General features: G+C 41.6%; 2 protein-coding genes across 4 annotated transcripts; both read right to left on the bottom strand.

Annotated features, from left to right (window-relative positions):
* Window positions 1-1,796: 1,796 nt before the first annotated feature.
* On the bottom strand, window positions 1,797-15,708 carry nucb1 (nucleobindin 1). Of its 3 annotated transcripts, none has more exons than XM_046865641.1 (14): window positions 15,577-15,708; window positions 15,313-15,391; window positions 14,802-14,916; window positions 12,203-12,310; window positions 11,688-11,820; window positions 11,501-11,604; window positions 8,017-8,202; window positions 6,375-6,465; window positions 6,185-6,243; window positions 5,948-6,040; window positions 4,767-4,856; window positions 4,464-4,637; window positions 4,015-4,141; window positions 1,797-3,862 (listed from the first exon to the last, which is right to left on the bottom strand). In XM_046865641.1, exons 3-14 carry the CDS (start codon window positions 14,910-14,912, stop codon window positions 3,774-3,776), a joined length of 1,365 nt encoding a protein of 454 aa, XP_046721597.1. In that variant the 5' UTR covers window positions 14,913-14,916; window positions 15,313-15,391; window positions 15,577-15,708; the 3' UTR covers window positions 1,797-3,773. The 3 variants fall into 3 exon arrangements, with proteins under 3 accessions (XP_046721597.1, XP_046721598.1, XP_046721599.1); XM_046865642.1 differs by having other exon boundaries at window positions 15,313-15,418; window positions 15,577-15,696; XM_046865643.1 differs by lacking the exon at window positions 15,313-15,391.
* Window positions 15,709-16,273: 565 nt separating this feature from the next.
* Window positions 16,274-20,544, bottom strand: ccndx (cyclin Dx). Its single transcript, XM_046865644.1, has 4 exons — window positions 20,300-20,544; window positions 18,844-19,056; window positions 17,256-17,576; window positions 16,274-16,817 (listed from the first exon to the last, which is right to left on the bottom strand). Exons 1-4 carry the CDS (start codon window positions 20,495-20,497, stop codon window positions 16,662-16,664), a joined length of 888 nt encoding a protein of 295 aa, XP_046721600.1. The 5' UTR covers window positions 20,498-20,544; the 3' UTR covers window positions 16,274-16,661.
* Between the last annotated feature and the right edge of the window lie 2,069 nt (window positions 20,545-22,613).

Here is a 22,613-nt window from a genome sequence, read left to right as displayed (position 1 = left end):
ATGAATGATTTATTATTATTTATTTTATTGGAACACCAATAGAATTTTTTTCTGGTTTGGTATAAAAACATATCAATGTAAATCTAATCTAATAAGAAAACAAAAGTAATTGTTGTAATTTATTCACTTAACTTATTTTAAATGTGATATTTGATGTGTTTATTTATAATGAAATAATTTCCCCCTCTCATTGGCTCTACAGCTGTGAGACTGAAGTGTAAAGCTGAGAAGCTTCTTTTGATTGGAGCGATAGGGAGAAGTTTGATTGACAGGTGACTGGTGGGTGGGGCTTCAAGGGGTTACCAGAGGTCAAGAATTTTAAAGCTTGAATGTGGAATGGAATGAAGACACACAAAGCCACACATACACACAAAAGCAAACTGATCCTACACATGTGTGTGTTAGCGAGAGAGTGACAGAAACATCAAACATCTATACAAATTAGGCTTCCAGGTCAAAGTTCATCAGCATTCAAAAAATCACTCAGCTGGACCCCCAAATAGCATCTGAGAACAAGATGTCCTGCACCTTCACACACTGCCCCAAACAGTATTTAATCACTTTTCACTCGAATTACGAGACCCAAACCTGTTCCAGCATGACGATGCCCCTGAGAACAAAGCCAGCTCCATGAACATCTGCTTTCCATTGGTTTTGAAGATGTTGAAGATCTCCTGCTATAGATCTCCTATTGAAGACCTTTGGGATGAATGTGTATGCTGACCGCACAGCAGGAACCTTCTCACCTACATCACTACCTGACTTTACTATCACCCTTGTGGTTGAATGAATCTCCAAAGAATCCAGTGGAACATCTTCCCAGAAAAGTGGCGCAAATTAAAACAGCACATGGAGACGCTGTGGAGTGGGAAGTTCAAACAGGAGCACATAGCACTCTTATGGTCAGTCTAGTGTGTGTGTGTGTGTGTGTGTGTCTGAATTATTATTATTAGTTTGATTAATTTTCTAAGTAATCAAACTAATAATAACAATTCAGTGCAAAAGTTTATGCCCCCTTTTCTAATAAAATGTATACACACTCTTATTCGAGTTAAACTCCGCCCTGAAACAGAGTCTACATGATTAAAATCAATTCAGATCTGTGAATATAGAATATATTTTTTGTATACACACACACACACACACACACACACACACACACTCTCTCTCTAAATAAATAAATGAATTACTACATGAATTCCTCTGATGGAAGTCTTCAGTTCTACAGACACTCCTTTGAATCTCTGGCTGTATAAACCTCATGAAGTTCTGCCTCCTCCCATTTATACTGAATTTACATAATTTGGCCATAAAGGGTGCATTAGTGCAAAAAGGGGGAGGGGCTTATTAAATCTGCATCCGTTCAAAAAGGGGTGGGGTTTATTCAATCTGCATCCGTTCAAAAAGGGGTGGGGTTTATTCAATCTGCATCGTTCAAAAAGGGGTGGGGTTTATTCAATCTACATCCGTTTAAAAAGGAGGTGGGGCTTATTAAATCTGCATCTGTTCAAAAAGGGGTGGAGCTTATTTAATCTGCACCTGTTCAAAAAAAAGGGGGTTATTCAATCTGCATCGTTCAAAAAGAGGTGGGGTTTATTCAATCTACATCCGTTCAAAAAGGGGTGGGGTTTATTCAATCTGCATCCGTTCAAAAAGGAGGTGGGGCTTATTTAATCTGCTTCCGTTCAAAAAGGGGTGGGGCTTATTCAATCTGCATCCGTTCAAAAAGGGGTGGGGCTTATTTAATCTGCATCCGTTCAAAAAGCTGGAGTTGATAAAAAGTGACGCCGGCAACGTTTCAGTGTAGAATCTGAAATCATCTTTATTCCAAATTAAATAAAATCTTTTTCTGAAATTTTATCTGTCTGCGTATGTGTGTGTGTGTGTGTGTGTGTGTGTGTGTATTCCAGCATTACCGGTCATAAATCAAACAATGTGTATGAACGAAAACAGCTTAAAGCAAAATGAAGCACGTTGCAGCATTGCAAAAGAATCTAAAAATGTTCTAATAAAATGTAAACACACTCTAATTCGAGTTAAACTCCGCCCTGAAACACATTAAATACGATTCAAATCAATTCAGATTTTTGAATAGAGAATATTTCTTGGGCTCATCTTTTTAAATTTTAATGTATTTTTCCTAGAGTTTATTTCATGTAATAATACAGATTAATATATTAATATGTAAATTGTTCAGGGAGGAGTTTAATAACACTTTAACGGACGTACGATGCCGAGTGACGTCATTAAAGATCATAGTGAGTTCAAAACCATTAAAAAGTGACACCTGCTCATATTTAGTGGTTCTGCCAAAGAAATACTTTTTGACTCCAATCTCTGTTCACTGTATTCCTCTGTGTGTGTGTGTGTGTGTGTGTGTGTGTGTGTGTGTGTGTGAAGGCAATCTGTTGAGAAGTTTAGAAGTCGTCTGTTGGGATTCTTCCCTTCTTTAGTTTCGGTGTTTCTTCAGTTTCCCCACCAGAGGTCGCTGTTATATTTCTTTACCCCATAATATTTAGGTTCCTGCAGAACCACTGTCAAAACCCAGACCATAATAGTTTTGGATAGAAAAGCCCTGAACCAAGAGAAAACAACTCGTTCCTAATATTCCCCTGCACCTCAACACCTTCGAGCAGAGAGGAGCTCCAGCTCCACAATTTTCAGACATCCTTAAGCACCCCTGGCTCAACCATCAAAGTAGAGTCCTGTCTGTCACACCACCTGCCTCTTGCCCTAGCGCCTCTCCCATGGACGATCTTCCTGGTATGGAGATGCAAACATCACGTCTCCATTTTCCTGAACAGAACTGTTCTGGATGGAAAATGTCTAGGCAGAGGGCAAGTTATTCATCACCCTCCAGTCTGCACAATGTCCATTCATCCTCAGGCACCACTCATTAATTGGTCCATGAAGACCATTCATAAGTAGAAACCTACCTGCCTCTTCCCCCTCGCTCCTGCAGTGCTGCTCCAGATGTTCCGTTAGAGTAGAGAAGCAAACACCCTCACTACTGTGGTATTGACCTGCTTCCTGACACCTTCCAGGGAGAGGATATTTACCTTCTCCAATCCTGACTGGACAATGGATCTAAATCTTGAGGCAGAATTCATCCGTCCTTCCACTACCCTTGACAGAGTATGGGTTGTTCTTCTGCCTGGTTTCTCTGCCTCTTATGGCTTCTGCCTTTGATCTGCTAGAAGGAGTGTCCATTTCCACCAAATTGGACTTGCGCAGTGTTTACCACCTTTGCGCATTGGACAAGAAGATGAGTGGAAGGCTGGGTATTATGAGTACCAGGTGGCCTCATTAGTGCCCTCTGAGTCCTTCAAGCCCTAATCAGTGACGTGCTCAGGGACATGCTCAACAGGATTGTATTCATTTTATCGAGTTCCCCCATGAGCACGTTGAGCTCATTGGTTAAGATATTGGACTTTGAATCTGAAGGTCGTCAAGTTCAAATCCCAGCCACACCAAAGTGCTGCTCCTGAGCCCCCGATTAAAACCCATACCAACTCATACCAGTGTATAAAGGTTCATGTATCCCATAATCACCCTGGGCAGTGTTCAGATGGACTCTCCCCTGCAAGAACGTCCAGGAAGTCATTCACTCCAAACCACACAAACATCTGCCGCAACTTTTTTGCAAAATTCTATCGGCGCTTCAGCTGCAATTTCAGCTCGGTGGCTGCTTCTATCTCTGCCCTCACCCAAAGTGTGTGTGTGTGTGTGTGTGTGTGTGTGTGTGTGTGTGTGTGTGTTTTAATTGAGAGGAGTTATGGTGTGTGTTGAGGAAGGTTCTGTGGCGGCTCAGCAGGTGGACCGTTCTGGACGTCTCCGTTCTGATCGACAGGCACCTTTCCAACTGGCACACACACACACACACACACACACACACACACACACACACACACACACACACACACACACATTAATGAAATGCTTTAAAGTTCTGTTTATACATCACACATCAAGAAAGCAAAAGTTTTAGCCCCCAGGGCACTGGGTTCTTCTCACCTTGATCATGTTCTTGAGCCAGGTTCGGAAGGTCCGGCTGAAAGCGCAGTTCTCCGTTAGGTCCTGAAGGAGGTGGTTGGTCAACCTCCTGCTGGTCTTTCTGTCTCTGGGACATCTCCTTCACTGCCTTTGAGACACAAAACGTCACGAGTAACAACCAGTGTGGAGGCTGTGACAAACTGTTTGCGTCACCATGGCAATCAAAAGCATAAACAAGTTCATTCAAAGACCTGAAATTGTACTACTAGTTTTTTTCCACACACAGACACACAGACACACAGACACACAGACACACAGACACACAGACACACAGACACACACAGACACACACAGACACACACAGACACACACAGACGTATCAAAAGTCAATCAGCTGTCTTGGGACTGCCGTTGCCCCGGCTAACCCAAACACACCGCTGAAATACACACCTTCGAAACCCCTCCCTCACCTGTTGGTACTCTTTCTTTTGGGCCTCCAGCGCTTTGCCTCTCTCGTTCAGAATCTCCTGTTCTTGTCTCAGAGTCTCCGCCCTTCTGCTGAGCTCCACCTGCTTGTCTCGAAGCTCCGCCTCAAAGCGCTGAAGCTCCTCCTCCGAGTACACCGGCGTCTTATCATCCAGCGTCTATTAAACAAACCGAAGCCTGATTTGAAGTACTTGGAGGGGGGGCGTGGCCAGGTGTGATCATCAGGAGGTCACATGGCCAAAGCGTGGCTGTAAATACCAATGACATGTTTGGGGTTGGTCTCTTACCTCCCACTCATTTGGGCTGCTGAACTCCTTCTTCTCTGTGGATCTGAGAAACTCGTCCATGCTGACCAGGCGGTCGTGATTCAGGTCCACCTGCAGGGTGAGAATATAAAATACAAATCATTTATATTATATACATGTACAAATAAACACAACATGAATTACGTCAAATAATAGTATTTTTAACGTCATAATTATAAATTAATACTCTATTAATGATGCAATTGCATTAAGACAGTGAGACAATAAGACAGACAGAAGTAAATAGACAAACAGACAGACAAATAAATAGACATAAATAGACAGACAGACAGACAAATAGAAATAGACAGACAGACAAACAGACAGATAAATAGAAATAGACAGACAGACAAACAAAAGTAAATAGACAGACAAACAGATAAATAGAAATTAATAGGCAGATAGACAGAAGTAAGTAGGCAGACAGACAGACAAACAGAAGTAAATAGGCAGACAGACAGGTAAATAAAAATAAACAGGCAGACAGACAGACAGACAAATAGAAATAAACAGACAGACAAATAGAAATAGACAGACAGACAGACAGACAAATAGAAATAAATAGACAGACAGACAGATTTAAATAAATAAATAGACAGACAGACAGACAGATAGATAGAAATACAGACAGACAGATAGATAGAAATACAGACAGACAGACAAATAGAAATAAATAAGCAGACAGACAGACAGACAAATAGAATTAAATAGACAGACAGACAGACAGACAGACAAATAGAATTAAATAGACAGACAGACAAACAGACAAATAGAAATAAATAGGCAGACAGACAGACAAATAGACATAAATAGACAGACCGACAGACAGACAAATAGAAATAAATAGACAGATAAACAGAAAGAGAAATAAATAGGCAGACAGACAGACAAATAAAAATAAATAGACAGACAGACAGACAAATAGACATAAATAGGCAGACAGACAGATAAACAGAAAGAGAAATAGGCAGACAGACAGACAAATAGAAATAAATAGATAGACAGACAGACAAACAGAAGTAAATAGGCAGACAGACAGACTGACAGTCAATCAGTCAGATAATTTCTATTTATTTTCCTATGTGCAAGATGAAATTTTGATCTCACTGCTTGGACTGAGCTCTCAGTCCTGCAAAAAAGAGAGAGAGAAAGATGAATCTGACGTTTTTCATGACGTGTTCTCTCATCCGCAGCCTCTCCTCCTCCATCTCCATCATGTCGTCCTCCTCGTTCTTCGGGTCGTACACCTTCTCCAACTGAAAAAACAAACAGAAATGCACACAGAAGACAAGTCAACCTTTCCACATCTTTCAGTAAATACCATCATTACAGCACCTGATTGGTGGAAAGGTTGTGACATCATCACTACCTCAACTCCTGCCAACCGGTCTGTTGTTTACCTCTTTTGTGAAGAGAGCTTCCAGCTCCTGCTCGTCCAGCACGCCGTCCTCGTTAGTGTCTGAAGGAAGAAAAAAACCCACTGTATTACAAAGCACTCAGACTGGAGACTCCTTCAATGAATCATCACCTTCCAACCAATCAGAATGCAGAATTCAACAGCAGTTCATTTCATCACATCTGAGGAGTTACCGTGGAGTTTGAAGAAGGTCTTGGGGTTGAACTCCTGTGGGTCCAACCCGTCCGTCTCCTCCCACACCTCCCTCAGCTGGTCTACACTCCCCTACATACAGGAAACACAGAAAGAGAAAACACTCATCATCCGGCTGGAGACGTGTTCCAACTCTTTCACGTCCATCCTAATGGAGTCACGTGATGCAGTCACTGAAGGTGGACACGTGCTGGTGAGCTCCGGTGTGCGTCTAACTAAGGAATGACATCTCACATAAACAAGAGAACAACATCCCTCCAAATTCTCCGACGGAAATCTCGCTCTCGCTCTGAGCCTTAGCTGAGCGGGTTGATGAGGTGCAGCCTGGAACAGGTGCTAACGAGGAGAACTTGCATTATTCTATTTTTTTTTTTATTATCAATTTATTAACAATTTATTGTATTGTTGATACTGTTAACAATTTATGATCATTATTTTCAGGGTACTGTGCAGGAGGGTGTTTTTTGTTTGTTTGTGTTTGGTTTATTTATTTATTTTTTTTTTTTTGGGGGGGGGGGTGTTTTTGATACACTAATATGTTTGTATATTCCTAATAAACACATTTACAAAAAAAAAAAAACCCATCCTAGTAAAAAATAACACGTGAATGGATGGATGGAGGTGCGGTTGGGATGGACGATAGATAGATGGACATTCGGGTAAGGGATAGAGATGGAGGGATAAACGGACAAATTAATAAATGATTGGCAGAATAAATAGATGGATTGATGCTTGGGAGTGAGAGATGGGTTTAAAGTGAGGAGTGATGGATAAAAGGGGAAAAAAAGATGGATGGACAGATAGATGGTTAGAAAATACTAATAAACGGATCAAAGAGAAAAATGGATGGATGAATAAAATGAAAACATGGATGAGTGGATGAATTAATGGGAAGAATGGATGAGTAGATAAATGTAGATGAATAAAAAAGATAGATGACTAAATGGATGGATGCTGGGAGGAATAAAGGGCTGGATGGATGGATGGACGAACGGAGGGATGGGTAGTTGAGAGGAATGAATAAATAGATGGTTGCCTTAGATTGAGAGCTAAATTGAGGATGGGAAGAAAAGTATGGACAGATAAATGAAAGAGGGAAGTTATAGTTGGATGGAGAGGTCGGATAGATGGATAAAAACTGGATGTGTGGGTGAGAGCGAGGGATGGAGGAGTGAACAGAGGATGATTAAAAAGTAAAGGATAGGAAAGGATAGAGAGATGTATGGATGAACAGATTAGGGAGATGGATAGATTGATGGTTGGAATCGAGGGACGGATAAATGGGAAGAGGAAAAATGGATAGATATTTGGGCAGAAGAGTAAAACGGGTGTTCGATAGGATGAAGAGAGAGATAGCTGATTGGGATGGAGGGATGCAGGGAAAATGGATGGAATGGTATGGAGGAAAAATGAATGGACTTTGGGAGGGAAGGAGAGAAGAACTGTAAAAACATGAACAGTTGGGAGAGACAGATGGATGGATGGATGGATGGATGGATGGATGGATGGATGGATGGATGGATGGATGGATGGATGGATGGATGGATGGATGGATGGATGGATGGATGGATGGATGGATGGATGGATGGATGGATGGATGGATGGATGGATGGATGGTCTGACCGGTGCATTGACTTTGGGATGCTGGCGGTGTTTCTCCTTCATCTCCTCCATCCTCTTCTCCTCTCTTTCCCTCTTCTCCTGGTCCAGACTCTTCAGGTACTCCCTCCTCTCGTGCTCCTTCAGCATCTCGTAGCGTTTGAACTCCTCGTGACGCTCTGCATCGTAATTCTCCAGGTCTTTAGTGGCCTGCCACACACACACACACACACACACACACACACACACACACACACACACACACACACAGTTTCAATGTAATGTAATGAACAGAGATATAAAGACAATCACTTGACCAACTCTAATGTTAAAGCTGAAAAATACAAAAAAAGTATTTGAAATCATCTCAAATTCCGACTTTATTTCTCGCAAACGTCCAACATTCCTGCTGCATTCCGATTGGCCGGGGAAAAAAGTTGGAATTAGGAAAACTTTTTTTTATTTCATGTGGCGAAAACAGGCTTCCGTACGAATATTCTCTTCGCTGTTTTCTCTCTTTCTTCGGCATTCCCTGTCCAGAGCGCTCCAGAGTTTAGCAGGTGGTGCGTCAGTAATAACCGTCCGTGGGGAAACGCAGTGCTCAGTGTTTAGTTAAATGGACATTTTTTTTTGGTATTCCAATTATTTAACAAACCGTTTCCGCCCTTTTGTGGTGGTCATGTGATTTTAATTTAGAGGATCGTACTTTTTTTCTAAGTTATAAACAATCTATTAATAAATCTATCCATCAACGAACACAACTATACATCCATGTTCATATCCGTCAATCTATTCAGCCATGTACATGTCCTTTATCTATTTATCCAGATCTCTATCCATTCAGCTATGCTCCCAGAGTAGCACATTTCAACTCAAATCTGATCTGCTCGTCTGTTGATCTATCTGTTGATCTGTCTGTTGATCTGTCTGTTGATCTGTCCATCATTCCCAAAACACTGACGAACAGAAATACGATTTGTAAAACTCAGATTTGTGCAAAATCGCTACCTTCTGTTTTTACGTATAAAAACAGTCGAATGGAAGGAATGAAGACATTTGTTAAAGTTTGCTGAAGTAAGTTTATAAAAACTGAACCGCATAATATTAGACCAATGAAATTGCAGAACGGGTTCAGGGGAACCAATGAAACTCTTTATATTAAATCAGATGCGCTTCCACTGAATCGGGCCGCACCACATCATAAATATGGATGATGTTCCTCTGAGGTTTGACCTGCCGCTCACTCGGACTGTCTACAGGAAATGTGAATCATTCGTCACGCTGAAAACAACCGGGCATAAAAACACACACTTCACCTGTGTTCTGAGCTGCACGGCATCGGGAGAAAAGATTCACCGATGGTGATTTTTAAACGCACGACGATGCCAAAAGATAAACTCCCGAGAGAAATAGTTGTGAAAGGAAGGAGGAAGACAGTGAACAATGACTTTCTTGGTAGGCTACTGTTTAGATACAAGCTGTGTAACAGACACTGTCTTTCATTAAAGCCTGTATAAAGTTCATTAGTTTCAGTGTAGACAGGCTTATAGACAGGTGCGGCTTATTTATGTTCAAAATAAAAATCTTTGTACAATTCAGTGGGTGCGGCTTATATTTGGGTGCGTTTAATAGCCCGGAAATTACGGTAGTTGTTGCAGCTCTATTCGTATCACGTGACACGTTGCGATGACATCAGAGAGGATTATGAAAGGGGCGGGTCCGTGACATCACAGAAAAGTTGTTAACCCTCTCCCTTTACTCCGTCTCTCCATCAGTCCTTGTTAGACGGCAGCAGTGCACATGCTCGTGAGCAGGTCGTGTGATTTTAAAATCATAAGTCGCAGTGACACGGTTTTGCACTCTGGAGAAAGAACGCAAGCAAGAGCTGGAGACGATGGACCCCCAACTCCAGGAGGAGCTCCAACGCGACCAGGGAACGTCCACTGCGACGGAGGAGAAATTGGTGGAGGAGTGTGAGAAAGCGACAAAAACCGTAGAAGAGCAGAGGATTGGGAACGAAGGGAAGGAGAAACCGAAGAAAAGAGACAGCATCATAGATATATTAAGCCCTCTAGAGTGGATCCAAACCAGGAGGAACAGCACGAGCCGAGAAACACCCGAGCTCCAGTTTACAGAGGGGACGGATAAAGAGGTTCAGCTGGAAGAAAGGATTAAGATTCTGCTGATGGAAAAAGAGAAACTGGAAAAAAGCCATGAGGAAGAAGTCCAGAAAATGAGGCTGGAATTTGAAAGCGAGAGAAAGAACATGGACAGCTTGAAGAAGCGAGAGATCAGGGAGTTGCAGCAAAAGCAAAAACAGGACCTGAAGAGGAAAAACAAGGAGGAGACACTGGAGATGAGGAGAGCCAGTCAGGCCGAAAAGGAGATGCTGGTGATCCAAGTGGAGAAGTACCGGGACGAGGCGGAGTCGCTCGCGAAGCAGCTGGAGCTCATGAAGAAGAGCAAGGACAGGCTTGAAACCGAACTGCGTGAAAAGCTCAGCGTCAAGTTGCTGGAGATTGAGGAGAAGAACAGGATGATGAAAAGCATGGAAAAGGAGATACAGAAGCTGAAACTAACCACCAGAGAGCCTCAGGATGGGGCTGAGGGTGCGAAGTCCAAAGATACCAATCCGTCATTTAATAAATCAGTTTAATTAAACAAACAAACAAACAAAAAAAAGGTAAATATCATCCTTTATAGATATTTTATTACGTTTACTTTGGGCATGTGCACACTTTATTATTGATTTAGATCTTTATTTCTGAGAACTACAATTCCCATCGGCTCATGAGGATCCTTTCAGCGACTCGGTTCGTTGAATCTCGGGTTTTTTTTGGAGTCGTTTCGTTCCTTTGATCAGAAATCATATAAAATGTTACTTCTGGAATTATTGTAACAATAACGTTAAGATTGCGCTCGTGAGCGTCCGGGAGAAAATAAACGAATCGCTGTTTGAGACGACTCGTTCTTCTGAGTCACGTTAACGAATCGTTCGTCACTACTCCGCCGTACGCCCCACAGATCCAGAAGAGCGAAAACGAAGGAGAGCTTTACATCACAGTAGGTTCAGTTCAGAAGTGGGCGGAGCTTAGACAGTCTTTTATTAATCATGAGCAATTTTACGTGGATGTTCATTGTGTCGATATCTGAAATATTAAATGAATGATGTCACACGCACGACCTAATGGTGCAGATTCAACACAAGCGTGTGCACGTGTGCCTCAAACTCCTTCTTTTACTCACCAGTATTTTATTCTTTCCTTCTTTTAAATAAATTGAAGTGAATAAATTAAAAGCCAATCATTTAATTATTTCCTATTATTATTTATTTACCTATTTATGAATGTAATGCTTTGTCCTACACACGCACACACACACACACACACACACACACACACACACACACACACACACACACACACACACACACACACACACCCTGCTTCCTGAAAACTCCTGGGTAATGAACCGAACACTAATCGATGTGAGGAACGCTGGAGCTCACCGTGGAGATGAGCAGCTCCAGGTCTTTGGCCTCGAACGTGTTCTGGTTATGAGGATCCAGATGTTCAAACTGCTTCAGTAAGGACACGTGATCCATCTGAACACCTGGCAGAGGAACAGGAACAGAAGCACATTGTGGTGTTTAAAAAACACACACACACACACACACACACACACACGACTCTTACTCTGCATGTTGGTGCTGTCCATCTTGGCCTTGAGCAGCATCCTGAGGCGAGACACTTCCTGCCTCTTCAGCTCATCCAGACGGGTTCGGACATGATGACCCACCAAATCCAGTTCCTTGCTGAGTCGTCCATTCTGTCGCCACACACACACACACACACACACACACACACACACACACACACACACAAATGGCTATTAATAAATGAGAATATGAGTAACCTGAAGCTTAAAAATTCTGCTGAAAGCTGATTGGCTGATGAAGGCCATTAAAACTTCTGGGATTACAAGATTCTGAGACATCAAACACAGACAGACACACACACACACACACACACACACACACACACACACACACACACACACACACACACATGGTTCCTAATCTCACACACACACACACACACACACACACACACGGTTTATGAGATGCAGTAATTTCCTCTTATGGTGGTGGCCATGTTGTGGTGGTGGCATCCAGGTGGTGTGTGTGTGTGTTTGTGTGTGTGTGTGTTACTTTAATATCCTCGGTGTTTGCGCTCTGCAGTTTCTCTCTAAAGTGAGGATCCGTCTCCAGAACCTCGATCACCTCCCTCAGGTAACGATCATAATACAGCCCTGTGTCCTACAACACACACACACACACACACACACACACACACACACACACACACACACACACACAAATGTCTCATGATTACTGTTCATCTGGTAAACTCCTCCTCCTCCCAGTGACCAGGTTCTCTGTCTATCCACGGATGACGTGAGGAAAACTCAGGAAAACTTCACTGAACATCTTCAACATCTCCCAGAGCAGCGCAGTTGTTCCTACGTGCCTTAAGACGACGACTATCGTCCCAGTGGCGAAAAAATCTACAGTCTCCTGCCTCATTGACTATCGTCCCGTTGCGCTTACACCTATCGTGATGAAGTGCTTCGAGAGGCTCATCATGAGGAACATCAAGACCCAGCTTCCACCCTCACTGGACCAGATGCAGTTTGCGTATCGTCCAAACCGTTCCACGGATGATGCCATCCCCACGACAATTCGTCTGGCCCTCACCCACCTGGGCAATAAGGACACTTACGTACAAATGCTGTTTATAGACTTCAGTTCAGCATTAATACAATCAGGAAACAGCATCTCCAGCATCCTGAGCACTGGGGCACCTCAGGGCTGTGTGCTCAGCCCACTGCTGTTCACGACTGTGTAGCTATGCAGAGCTCGACCCACATCATCAGGTTCGCTGATGACACGACCGTGGTGGGTCTCATCAGCAAGAACGACGAGTCAGCATAGAGAGGTGAGGTGCAGCAGTTAACAGCCTGATGTCGTGCAACAACCCGTCTCTAAATGTTGACAGAACTAGAGATGGTTGTGGACTTCAGGAGAGCACAGAGTGGCCATTCTCCACTGATCATCGATGGATCCTCCGTGGAGATCCTCAAGAGCACCAAAATCCTTGGTGTTCATCTGGCGGAGAACATCACCTGGTCGCTCAACACCAGCTCCATCACCAAGATCACTCACTCAACTGTGTGTTACTGAGCTGCTACAACTCTGAACTCAAACACACACTCAATACTTATTTCACACATCCATGTCTTCAGCACCACCCATATTATATTCTCCATTTATTAGAACTCCAGAACTGTTCACATGCTGTTGGTTGCAAATTACAACACAACACACTTTAGTCCTTAACTGTGTTCTTGTAGCTCCATGTTTTTTTAAAGGAAGCTGGTGATGGATCTACGATGATCTCAGATGTTGAGCTATTTGACGAGTTGCTCAGTAGCTCCTGGTTCCACAACGTGAACTGACTGTATACGACTGTAGAAAGATCATCACTCACTCACACACTCCAGTGCTCATGTAAGTTCTCACTCTCCAGTGTTCTGTAGTGTTTAAAGACTATAATCACACTGTTGATGACAACAAAATCATGATGAGGTTCTGCTTTTGAGTCTGGTTCCTCTCAAGGTTTCTTCCTCATAACATCTAAGGGAGTTTTCCTTCACCACAGTCGCCCCCCAGACTTAATCATCAGGGTTAAACACATCATTTACCTTCAGTCTTAAATTCTGTAAAGCTGCTTTGAGACAATGTCTGTTGTAAAAAGTGCGATAGAAATAAACATGAACTATGTTGTTTTATGTGGCACCAGGGTTCTGGAGGAACGTTGTCTCATTTCACTGTGTACGGCGTCAGATATACATGTATAGGGTTAAAATTACAATAAAAGTTTCTTGCCTTGGTGAACAAGGGGGCGTGGCCAGGGGGTGTGACCGAGGGGTCCAGTAAAGCACAAGACGAACTGGTACAGGAGACGTGTGTGTGTGTGTGTGTGTGCACCACATATACAGAAACCAAAAAATGGATTGTGGCACTGTGTGAGATTAAGACGAGGTGCGGGATTAAGATTAGGTGTGAGATTAAAACGAGGTGCGGGATTAAGACGAGGTGCGGGATTAAGACGAGGTGCGGGATTCAGATGAGGTGTGAGATTAAGACGAGGTGCGGGATTAAGACGAGGTGCGGGATTAAAACGAGGTGCGGGATTAAAACGAGGTGCGGGGTGCGGGATTAAGGCGAGTGCGGGATTCAGATGAGGTGTGAGATTAAAGCGAGGTGCGGGATTAAGGCAGTGCGGGATTAAGGCGAGGTGCGGGATTAAGACAAGGTGTGAGATTAAAACGAGGTGCGGGGTGCGGGATTAAGACGAGGTGCGGGATTCAGACGAGGTGCGGGATTCAGAAGAGGTGTGAGATTAAGACGAGGTGCGGGATTAAGACGAGGTGCGGGATTAAGGCGAGGTGCGGGATTAAGGCGAGGTGTGAGATTAAGGCGAGGTGCGAGATTAAAGCGAGGTGCGGGATTAAGGCGAGTGCGGGATTAAGGCGGGATTAAGACGAGGTGCGGGATTAAGGCGAGTGCGGGATTAAGGCAGTGCGAGATTAAGACGAGGTGCGGGATTAAGACGAGGTGCGGGATTAGGAGATAGTAAGAAGGTGTGGGTCCTGATGAATCGAATGTGCAGTTGTGTAAAGTTCCTGCTCGACTCATCAGTTGCTAAACCATTGCAGTTTTGTTTTTAAAAACACATCACTCATACCGCATTTTCCTCGGCTTTCTCATCCTGTGCTGGAGCGCTGCGCTCGATCGGCACTGACCACACCTTCAGAGACACGGACAGGAGCAGCAGCCACACACAAACGCCCACCATACTCCTGTAAACAACAACAACAACAACATTTATTCCCTCAGTGAGCTGTAGTTTACATCTGAAACTCTTCATGTAACATTTCTTATTACTGTTACTCTGCACTCTCATTGGCTCTCACTGTACCGCTGACCGGCCAATCACAGCGCTGCTTATCATGGTTTCTATATGTAGAACCTCAACTCAATCCTGACGTATTAATCACGTCTGCACGTGTATTCAAAGAACCTAACAACCCAGACCATTATCACCACAATGAGAAGATCTCGGAGGTGCCATCTGATCTCAGATGATGTACAAATGTTTATAATGTAATAATGATCGATAACATCTTGGACTCACTTCCTCACAGAAATGTTCCTCCTGATCCTAAAACCTGATCAATGTCTAATATTCAGCTCACCTGTACAGCAGCTTTCAAAGGCAGCTCGAGACACTTCCCAGATCTTCTGGTGTTTATGATTTCTCCTCTAGACTCAAAACTTCAGGAGACAGAGACCAAAATAAATCTGGATATTAAAAGCAACACGTGTTTGCTGATATTTAATACAGGCCCAGACACCATCAGCACCTGAAATACTATCCTCTTCCGTTTATTTTCTCAAAGATCATTCACAAAAACACCACCACAGTTGTCTAGTAATCATCTTGGACATTTCAAACGTACCTTTAAAGTGAGTTGAACAGGTTTTCACGTCTTTTTTTTAATCCCCAGTAATGAAACAAACCCCTGGGAAACCTCCACGTTTGTTTTGATTCCCCGTCGTCGCGTTGCTTAGACGGTCGCTGGTTGATTGCGTCATCAATACGCGACGGCTAATACGTAGATTTATTTGTATTTATGTTTTTATAATAAAATATATATAAAAAAAATGCAATCTGGTCATATAACAAATGGAACATGATACACAATACATCTATGTACAACATTATATAGAGGATTGGGTTTATATGTTTTCTATAATATTCCAAAATGTACACGTCACTGCTAATGCCTAGCATAACAAGCGTTAGCATTTCGCTAATCATTACAAATAAAATAGATTCTTTTATATTTATTTTTGCATAATTTATCATTTAATACAATTCCACCCGGTATCAGTAAGATAAAAATATATATATCTAATATTATTGTTATTAAATATTATCTGGTTTATGTTTTATGAATATGATTTGTTGGTTTAATTATAATTAAAGTAACAATTGTCATTCATATTTGTTTAATTATTAACTAATAATTAACTAAATAAATTAAATAATTACGTTTCAAAGACTCGGACACAAACCCACAAACTACAGCGATGTTTATTAAATACTATTTTAATTACTTTTAAAAAATAGATTTTTCATTTCATCAAGCATTGTCTTACATAGTAAACAAAAAGAAAATCCGAATAAATTAAAATAACATCACACGCATGAATAAATAACGAATAAAGATCATTAATAAATAAACGGTACATAATATTAGGTAGAAATTCATGCAGATTAAAAAAATTGCACACACTATAAAAAGAAAATCCACATACAAACAAAAAAACTAAATCACGATAAACAAATCTGTCAGAACGTAACACCTCGGAGGAACGAAGAAATAAATAACGACAATTATTAAATAAAATAAATAAAATTGTGATATTTAAAATAACATTTTTATGCAGCATTGAGAAGTTTACATCAGTTTCACTGATGATGGTGGTGGTGGTGGAGGAGGAGGAAGATGGCGGACGTGTGCGCTTTCTGAGATTTGTTTTAAAAGTCGATTTCTCTCAGGTCAGTCGGCGTGCTCGATCTCTCATCCTCCATCCCTCCGTTCTTCCCGTCCTCCTTGTCATCCTGCCCTCGGCCATTCCTCAGTCGTTCCCTGAGAGCATCCTCGATCATCTCGCTGTAGACCTGCAGCACGGCCTGCGAGGAAGAAAAAACTCCAGTTATAACACACAAACACACAAACTTGGTAAAAGAACACAGAAGAATTGAAAAGTGAATAAATGGAAGGAAATTCTGTGCAGTCCGAATGGGACATTTTGGTCACTATCTGAAGAACTTGTGTTGTGAGAACATGAGAGAAGATGTGTTCGGCCTCACCCTCACACTCACACATTGCAAATGATCTCTTAAAGATGACTATAAATTCGTTTGGTAAATTAGATAGCAAGTTTATTTGTTATGTCACATGACAGTCTGTTATCCAGCTTGTTTGATTAGCAGTGTTGCTAAGTCCTTTTAATGTATTGAATATATGAGGAAGTTTTCTCATCGCTCCTTCTCCATTTTCACTCCAGTAGATATTTTAAACAGTAAATACGATGTATAGTAAATATAAAATAAACCCCGCCCACTCACCGGGTCACTGCAACACAGCGCAGCCAGCGTGCTGGTCACATGACTCATCTCCCACCTCCTCTTGGCCTCCAGTCCTCGGAGGGCAGAGTTGAGGGTGGCAGCAGCTACTAGAGATGGACGAGTTCCTAAAAAGCGAGAGTCGCACACGCACATGGCAGCCAGCGTGTCCCCGTGGCGTCTGAGCGTAGACACAAGATCGCCACTGTCCTCTGCGTCCCCCATCAGCTCCTCCAAACACGTCAGGAAGTGAGGGATGAAGTCCTGAGGGGTGACGCCAGCCACGTCCCAGCGCAGCGTTCCCAGCACCACTCGCTCCATTTCCTGCACAAGACAAGACTCAAATCTCAAACTATCATCTGAGGAAACCTCCATGGTTCTACTCAGAAACCAAGAACCAGATTTTATTTAAATCTAGAATCTTTCAACATCTAAAGAATCCTTTCTGACAAACATGGAGCTTTGTCTTTGTAGAACCCTACAATGGAAAGTTCCCCTGTTGGAAAGGGTCCTGAGTAACCCACTGTTGGACCCAACAAACAGTTAAAGAACCCTTAAAGAACCCTTGAGAGATTTACGTAATTTGGTTTATGCATTATGTATCAAGGTTCTCTGTAGGACTAGGGATTCTCTATTTGGTTCTCTGCACTAAGAACCTTTAATTATCCAGTAAACCCTGGAAGAACATCTCGTTCTCCTTTGTCTTGTTCTTTTAGGAAATACGGAACCCTCAAATAAATATATATAGTGAAACCAGAAGATCCAGAAGAGTGCCAGAAGAGTGGACCTTATTACAGGAGTGAATGGAGACCAAATGTGGAATAAGATCAAACGTTCGAAAAGAAGCACATGTCATTCTTTTGGTCGGGTGTCCATAAAATTTTGGCCTTATAGTGAAGGACAAACACTAAAAAGCTGTAGATATAATTTAAACAAACAAGTAAATTATTAATTAAAGTAATAAAGATATTATTAAAATAATGAATGTGAATCAAAGATGTGGTCGGACGAGAGGACGGTTCCTGTTATCAGGATGATCTGTATTATGGTTCCCCCAAAGGAACTTCCAAAGAACCTTTAAGTCTTCTAAGAAACTTCTAAGAAGAGCTAAAAGCTAGGAACTCCTTATTAGAACCTGAGATACCCAGTGAACTGGAGAACACTTGTCCGTGGTTTAAATAGAGCTATGTACATCTTATTGGGGTTGTAGACCTTCTGAAATGAACTTCATCAATCAACCTTCTGATTATGAAGGACCCATTTAACCAGAGAACCTTTGGAGAACCATTTCAGAACCATTTTTTTAACTTGCATACACACAAGCTGCAGAAGAGATGAACTCCTAATGAGAGTGAATGGAGACTGAACGGTAGAATGAGATGTTCAAAAAGAGGCACATTGTTCTTGTGGTAGGGTGTCCACAAACTTTTGACCTTATAGTGTAGGACAAACTCTTAAAAGCTGAAGATTGAACTGTTTAAAACTGTAGATTTAACTTAAACAGAAACAAGTGCATCATCAATTAAAGTAATAAATACATTAATAATCTAAATAATGTAAATGAATGTGAATAAATTTGCATGACACTCACGCGCAGGTCGGACGAGATGAAGTCGTACTCGGCGGAAGCGCACAGCGCATGCGCCGTGACCGTCTCGCTCTCCGTCAGTTTGGACGCCACGAGGACGCAGGCGGCGGCGAGACATGTGGGAGACGGGAGGGACAGCGTGGAGGACAAGTAGCGATCCAGCAGAGAGACGGCCAGAGGAAACACGGCCTCGTCACACCCACAATCACAGCACACCTGCACAGGTGGAGGGGCGGGGCCACAGCGATTACCATAAATCTACTTTACACGCTTAACTACAAACAACAAACAAACAACCACGGCGTTAAATACCGCGGAATATTTTACAACCACGCCCTTTTTTTTACTGCGACTGACATGAAAGAACCAATTACTCAGATTACAATGACGTCATCATGAGATATTTCACATAAATTCACATAAATTAACACGAAGCTCCACCTCTTTATTGCCTTCTTGTGTCCTTTATGTTTCTCTTCTACACACTTCTCTCATTATCTATCTATCTATCTATCTATCTATCTATCTATCTATCTATCTTCCCAGTCACTTCATCTCTCTCTCTCTCTCTCTCTCTCTCTCTCTCTCTCTCTCTCTCTCTCTCTTCCATCATCATGTGTTTGCTTTATGTAGTTGAAATCTATTACAGATGTTGGATTCTCACTACTGGATAAATTCATCCTTTTCATTTTTTTTGGAAAAAAAAATATTTTTTTTATTTTTATTTTTATTTCAGTTTCAGGGTCAGTTCAGTGTTTATAATCAGTGTTTAGTGTTTATAATCAGTGTTTATAATCAGTGTTTATAATCAGTGTTTATAATCAGTGTTTATAATCAGTGTTTATAATCAGTGTTTAGTGTTTATAATCAGTGTTTATAATCAGTGTTTATAATCAGTGTTTATAATCAGTGTTTATAATCAGTGTTTATAATCAGTGTTTATAATTAGTGTTTATAATCAGTGTTTAGTGTTTATAATCAGTGTTTAGTGTTTATAATCAGTGTTTATAATCAGTGTTTATAATCAGTGTTTATAATCAGTGTTTATAATCAGTGTTTATAATCAGTGTTTATAATCAGTGTTTATAATCAGTGTTTAGTGTTTGAGAGTTTTAATAGAAATGTTTCTCTCCTGTCAGACTCTGTTTCTTTCTGCTGTTAAATAATTAATAAATCTAAAATATTTCATTCTGTATTTTCAGTCTTTTTAATATTTGAACCCTGAGGATGTTTTTGTTCCTAAAACTGAAAAAAGATTTGACTAAACACATTATTATTATTATTTTTATTATTATTATTGTTGTTGTTGTTGTTATTATTATTATTATTATTATTATTGTTGTTGTTGTTGTTGTTGTTATTATTATTATTATTATTGTTGTTGTTGTTGTTGTTGTTGTTGTTATTATTATTATTATTGTTGTTGTTGTTGTTGTTATTATTTATAAATGAAGTCTACCTCGAGCGTCCACTTGGCGAGTTCCTCTCTCCGTTTGGGTTCTCTCTGGACGAGGGAGACGTAGAGGGCAGACGGGACGTATCTCTCCTCGGAGTGCAGCAGTCTCTCGATGACCCTGAGGCCGGACGCGTTGGGGTCGAACGACGCTCGGACCGACGTCCTCTGAGGTTCCTCCTCACACCAGAGAGAGACTGACATGTCTGCTGGGGCTGAAGTGCTGAAGTGCTGAAGTGTGTGTGTGTGAAGTGTGTGTGTGAAGTGGAGCTCTCTCTTTATATATCCCCTGGGTGAGGAGAGGAGGGGCGTGTACACAGAGAGAGAGAGAGAGAGAGAGAGAGAGAGAGAGAGAGAGCACAATGCATCAACAATCGCTTCAACAGGTGGAGCAGTGGGGGGTATAGGAAGATAGAAGGAGAGCAAGAGAGGAGAAGAGAAAGAAATAGGAAGAAGAATGGGGAAGAGAGAAGGATATAGAAAAGATGGAAGGAAAGAAAGACAGAGGAGAAGAGAAAGAAAAAGACAGAGGAAAAGGAAGGTAGAGAGACAGAAAGAGAGGCGGATAGAGGGATAGAAGAGAGAGAGAGAGAGAGAGAGGCAGAGAGATGGAGAAAAGGGGAGAGGGAGGGAGGGATGGAGAGAGAGAGAGAGAGAGAGAGAGGGAGGGATGGAGGGAGTGGCGCAGAGGGAGCAGGCAACAGCTTGTCACTGACACTGAGGAGAAAAGCAGGAGTAAAACGGGACCCTCGTCTCCTCGCTGTGACAATGGAGGGATGAATAATGACGCGAGACAATGTTTGTTGACACGGAGAACAAAACGGCTGCAGGTTCCACATGAATATTTCATCACACGGAAAGTTTTATTCATCAGGAGAAAAAAAACCTGATCGATCTTCTCCACAACACACAAAAAAACACCTGATGGACCTCAGAACCTGAAGACTTGAAATTCAAACATCTGGTGACCGTTTGAGATGCAGGAGAAACTTCTTTCTGCTGTCGGATTGGACCCCAGTTAGGGAACTGAATCACTTAAAGGTTCCTCACATGATTTCATAGAATGCAACAAAGGCTTCGTCGATTAGAAAAGATTCAGTCATTAGTCATTGCTGAAAGCTGAGAACCAACAAACAGCAGAGGAACCCTGAAAGGAACATTATTACAGGTTCTCTGTCGAGCTGTGGATGGTTCCTGAACCAGAACAGTTCCTTGTGAGTCTTTATTGCGCACCAGGAACCAGAGGTGGAAAGAAACAGATTCTATTCACAGATGTTACTGTAACTGAGTAGATTTATTTCTGTATTTCTACTTTTGAAAGAAGTTTTTTAAATATTTTTAAAAGCAGGTTTTTTTTTTTTTTCCATAAAACGACATTTATTAATAAATACATAAAAATAATTGCACCCCGAGAAACTCCTGCGCTGATTGGCTGATGAGCTGAAAGCTAAATTGCCATTGAAGTTCGCTCGCGGCCTGAATTCTAAATCTGCATTTTGCATTTTCTCTTATCGTGATAAATGACGTGATCACGTGAGATTCCTGTTTTGTTTTGCGGCAAAAGTACAAAAGTCACATTAGTCAGGCAGTGTTGTGTAAAAAATAGTAACTAGTTACAGTTACTCGTTACTTCATTCAAAAAGTTACTTAGTTACTTTGTTGATTATTTACACCAAAAAGTAATGTGTTACTGTTAAAAGTAACTTTTTAGTTACTTTTTTAAAGAATCTTCTTTAATGTTCCCATTAATGCCCTTTTATGCGTTATGGTCTACAAACACAAAACTGACTTAAACACAAAGTAATTTTTAAACACTATTTTATTAAAGTCAGAGCAGCACAAACTGAATATATCACAAGCATTTCTGAAATAAATAACAAAACAAGCTGAATAATATATTCACAATCAAAAACTAAAGTGGCTTCTGCTGTTGTGTTGAGCTCTTAAAAATGTTCCTTTCACAGCTGAAGTATGAAAACTATCAACAATGTAGAACAGAACACCGGGTTAGCTTCTAGCTTCTAGCATGCAGTTCCTGGAGGAGCTTCAGCAGATTGGAGTTGCTGTTTATTACAGTAGATACGAGCTTCGAACCAGAAAGACACAGCTTACATTTGACTAAAAAGTTTTTGTCTTTATACTTAACTAAAGTGAAATAATGAGCATATTTCCACTTTGAGAAACTCGTCTTGCTCTCGCCTCGACTCGCCATTACTGCTGCACAGACCTGAATAAACGGAGACACGCCCACAGCGCGTCTTCTTCGTGTTTACAGAGGTTCATCCACCAATCCTACAGTAACTTTTACTTGAGTACCATA

The sequence above is a fragment of the Silurus meridionalis genome, chromosome 14 (assembly GCF_014805685.1).
Source record: "Silurus meridionalis isolate SWU-2019-XX chromosome 14, ASM1480568v1, whole genome shotgun sequence".
Taxonomy (NCBI): domain Eukaryota; kingdom Metazoa; phylum Chordata; class Actinopteri; order Siluriformes; family Siluridae; genus Silurus; species Silurus meridionalis.
The sequence above is the reverse complement of the archived record's forward strand: the minus strand, read 5'-3'. Positions and strand labels throughout refer to the sequence as shown.